At 59.2% G+C, this 3737-nt stretch overlaps 1 protein-coding gene across 1 annotated transcript; it reads left to right on the top strand.

Moving 5' to 3' along the window:
- Positions 1-183: 183 nt before the first annotated feature.
- Positions 184-2964, top strand: LOC104070436 (glycogen phosphorylase, liver form-like; the record flags this gene model as incomplete). Its single annotated transcript, XM_009576787.1, has 8 exons — positions 184-309; positions 387-534; positions 648-706; positions 1028-1169; positions 1334-1541; positions 1620-1754; positions 2332-2398; positions 2606-2964. Coding segments are annotated over 8 exons (1074 nt in total), but the record flags the coding sequence as incomplete, so codon positions are not given.
- Positions 2965-3737: the final 773 nt, after the last annotated feature.

Raw genomic sequence — 3737 nt, forward strand, 5'->3', positions numbered from 1 at the left:
GCGCTGGCCCCCGACACTTCCCGACCCCAGGGACGCCGCCCCCAACCTCAGCCATTTACATCTTCTAAATGGTCGAGCTCTGTTTGCATCTCACCCGAGTTCCCTGCTCCTCCTTTCCAAGCTGGCTTTGCCGGGCGGGAGCCGCGTGCCCGATGAAGGCGGCCGCCCCCATCCCGCCGTCAGCGCGTGCCTCTGCTCCTGTTGCAGAAAATAGGGGAGGACTACGTGCGGGACCTGAGCCAGCTGATGAAGCTACACGAGTTTGTGGACGACGACCTCTTCATCCGAGAGGTTGCCAAAGTGAAGCAGGTGAGGGGTGCGGGCAGAGGGGACGCGGGCAGGGGGAGCGCAGGCTGGGGGCTGACGTGCTCCCTGCCCTCACCCAGGAGAACAAGGTGAAGTTCGCGTTGTACCTGGAGAAGGAGTACGAAGTGAAGATCAACCCTTCCTCCATGTTCGACGTGCACGTGAAGAGGATTCACGAGTACAAGCGGCAGCTGATGAACTGCCTGCACATCATCACCATGTACAACCGTAAGCCACCGCGCGCCCCGAGGGGACGAGCTGCCCTGGGGGTGCGCGAGCACCCCTATCCCCTAGGGCTGCAGCTAAAACAGAGGGTGACACCACGCTGCTGTCTTCTCCAGGCATCAGGAGGGATCCTGCGAAGCTGTTTGTGCCGAGGACGGTGATCATCGGGGGCAAGGTCAGTTGGGTCAGGAGTTTTGGGCATTTTGGAGGAAGTCCTTGAAAATGCCTTAAGGGATTTGGGTGCAGATGTTCTCGTGGGGTTGTGGCCCCGAAGCCCTCTGGGAAGCCCTGAGGCAGCACTTGTTGGCTTTAACCCAAGCAAGGTTCTGCTGCCTGTGGTCACGCAAGCCTCCAAAAGCTTGGTGACACAACACACGAGTTGGATGGGGGATGGGAGCAGGGTTGAGCGGGTGCTTCCGTGGGCACGTGGGAGCTGGGTGCTCCTCGCCTGCCCCTGGCACCAGCCCTCCGGGCTCACCCATGGCTTTTCTCCTAGGCTGCCCCAGGATATCACATGGCTAAAATGATCATCAAGCTCATTAACGCTGTGGCTCAGGTGGTGAACAACGACCCCGTTGTGGGGAGCAAGCTGAAGGTCATCTTCCTGGAGAACTACAGGGTCTCGCTGGCAGAGAAAGGTAGCCCACGTGGGGCATGCTGTGGGGACGGGATGTCCGCCCCGTGGCCGTCCACCAGCCCATGGCTCCATCACTGCGAGACAGCAGATCTAACATCCCTCAGCACAATACAAACCCAAAGCTCGTCACCATGAGCCCCTTGTGTCCATGTGTTTTGTTGGCAGTGATCCCGGCTACTGACCTGTCGGAGCAGATCTCCACGGCGGGCACCGAGGCGTCGGGTACAGGGAACATGAAGTTCATGCTGAATGGAGCTCTGACCATCGGCACCATGGATGGAGCCAACGTGGAAATGGCTGAAGAAGCTGGAGAGGAAAACCTGTTCATCTTTGGGATGAGGGTGGAGGACGTCACGGAGCTGGACAGGGAAGGGTGAGGGCTGGGGATGCCGCAGGGGTGCTACCACGGGCAGGCGGAGCAGCACCATCTCATGTCAACCCTTCCCTGCAGGTACAATGCCCAGGAGTACTACGACAGGCTCCCTGAGTTGAAGCAAGCCATTGACCAGATCAAGAGCGGCTTCTTCTCCCCGAAGGAGCCTGACCTCTTCAAAGACGTGGTCAACATGCTCTTCCACCATGACCGGTGAGGCCTGGGATGCCATCCATCCCCTGGGTTGGGTCTCTCCACCAAACTCCTCATGCCCATGCAGAGCAGCCCCCTGCACCAACCATCCACCCTCTGGCTGATAAGGTCCCATTTTCTGGCCCTGATGTTGTGCACGTGGACGAGCAATTGATGCTCTGTGGGTGCAAAAGGCTCTCCATGTACGGCACTTCACGCTTGCCGCATTAAAACCTGGGGTACATTAAGGCCAAGATGCATTTGGGTGCACAGCCCTTGCCAGATGATAGATGTTTTTAGGTATCTCAAGGGCTTTCCTGGCCGGAGCACTAAGCAACCAAGGGCTGTGGGCGTTTGCACCAGGGGAAATGTTTTCCCAATGAGCTGACACAGGGTGTCCCCTCCCAGGCCACCCATCCAGTCCACGCCGCAGCGCCCGCGGGCTTGCAGGGCTCTGTACAAACAGGGCTTGGGGAGGCCAAATTCGTCCGAAGCATTCTTGTTTGAGGAAGCCCCAGATCTGGCAGCCCCGGCCACCGCCGTGCTCCCACCTCGGCATTTCTGCCGTCGCTGACTCTTCCTTTCTTCACCGCTACAGGTTTAAAGTTTTTGCAGACTACGAGGCTTATGTCAAATGCCAAGAGAAGGTCAGCGAGCTGTACCTGGTGAGTGCCGGCGAGGTGGGGGAGCTGTGATGGAGGCACAACATCCTATCCCGGAGAAGGGTCTGGTGGGGCTGCGCACGTAGATGGGTTCCTGGCGAGGAGGCTCCTGGCTGCGCTGCTGCAGGGGGTTGAAAGCCGGTCTCGGGGCCAATGTGGCACCCATGGGTGCAACCCTCCAGCTGCACCGTCCCATCACTCTCCTTGCAGAACTCCAAGGCATGGACCAAGATGGTCATCAAGAACATCGCAGCAGCCGGCAAGTTCTCCAGCGACCGCACCATCAAGGAGTACGCCCGGGACATCTGGCATGTGGAGCCCTCCGACCTGAAGATCCCACCACCCAACGAGCCCCGGGACGCGGCCGAGGACAAGACCCCCAACGGCACAGCGGCGTAGGGGCAGGGAGCTGCCGGGGGACACGAGCTGCCGTCTCTGCTGTCTAGTCTCTGTGTTGCTGCTGCTGGCTTTCCTACAGACGGGGAAGGGGGGGGGATTTTTATAACGTAAGTGTCGTGCGGAAAGCGAAACCACGTCGCCCTGTTGCTTGCGTAGGTGCTAAAAATAAATTGGAGGCCAAGGGGCTGTTTGCTGAAGCCTAAAATTGGGGACCGGGCTCACCTGCACCGACGCTAAGGCAGAAGGAGGGTGCAGGGGGTGAGCTGCTGGGGCTCGGTGCAGGACAGGGTGGGAAGCACAGCTGGCCACAGCTGTCTGAGCCCTTGCAGGCGATGCTGAAGCAGGACTTGAGGTGCAGCTCTCGCCAGTCCTGAGGCATCACTGCCAGGGGGTTTAAGGGATGTTTGCAATCAGGCCAGTGTACCCCACCCCCGCTGCCCCATATGATGCTCCTGGCCACCGCTTGCATGGTCCTGTCCCAGGAGCAGCACCCAGCTCGCAGCAGTATCTCCATCCCCCGAGTAACCTGCAGCATCCTCGAGGCAGTGGGCGAACTAGAAAGTTTGTCAGTAGTTTTTATTATGTACACCAGTAAGTTCAGTGCAACGGGGGGTTGCCGGTGTGGGTTTGAGGAAGCGCGCGTGGTCGCTGCGTGCAGCAGCTGGCATCACTTAATGTTCAAGAAGTCTCTGCAACAAGATGCAATAAATCTTACGCTGTGTCACTGACCGTCCCGTGCTGCTTGCGATTCTGATTTCTGATCCCTGGATGTGGGTCTGAGCTCGGCTTAGAGCAAAGCTGCATCCCTGCACCCAGGGCAAAGAGGAGCTGGGGGCTGTCCCCGGGGCCACCTCCCCATGACACCCAGGCCGAGGACAGGCACAGGGCAGCAAGGAGTGACCGGAGCTCAAAAATTCCTGCCAGCAAGCACCATAGGGAGGGG

Source organism: Fulmarus glacialis, unplaced genomic scaffold (genome assembly GCF_000690835.1).
Source record: "Fulmarus glacialis isolate BGI_N327 unplaced genomic scaffold, ASM69083v1 scaffold35754, whole genome shotgun sequence".
Lineage (NCBI taxonomy): Eukaryota > Metazoa > Chordata > Aves > Procellariiformes > Procellariidae > Fulmarus > Fulmarus glacialis.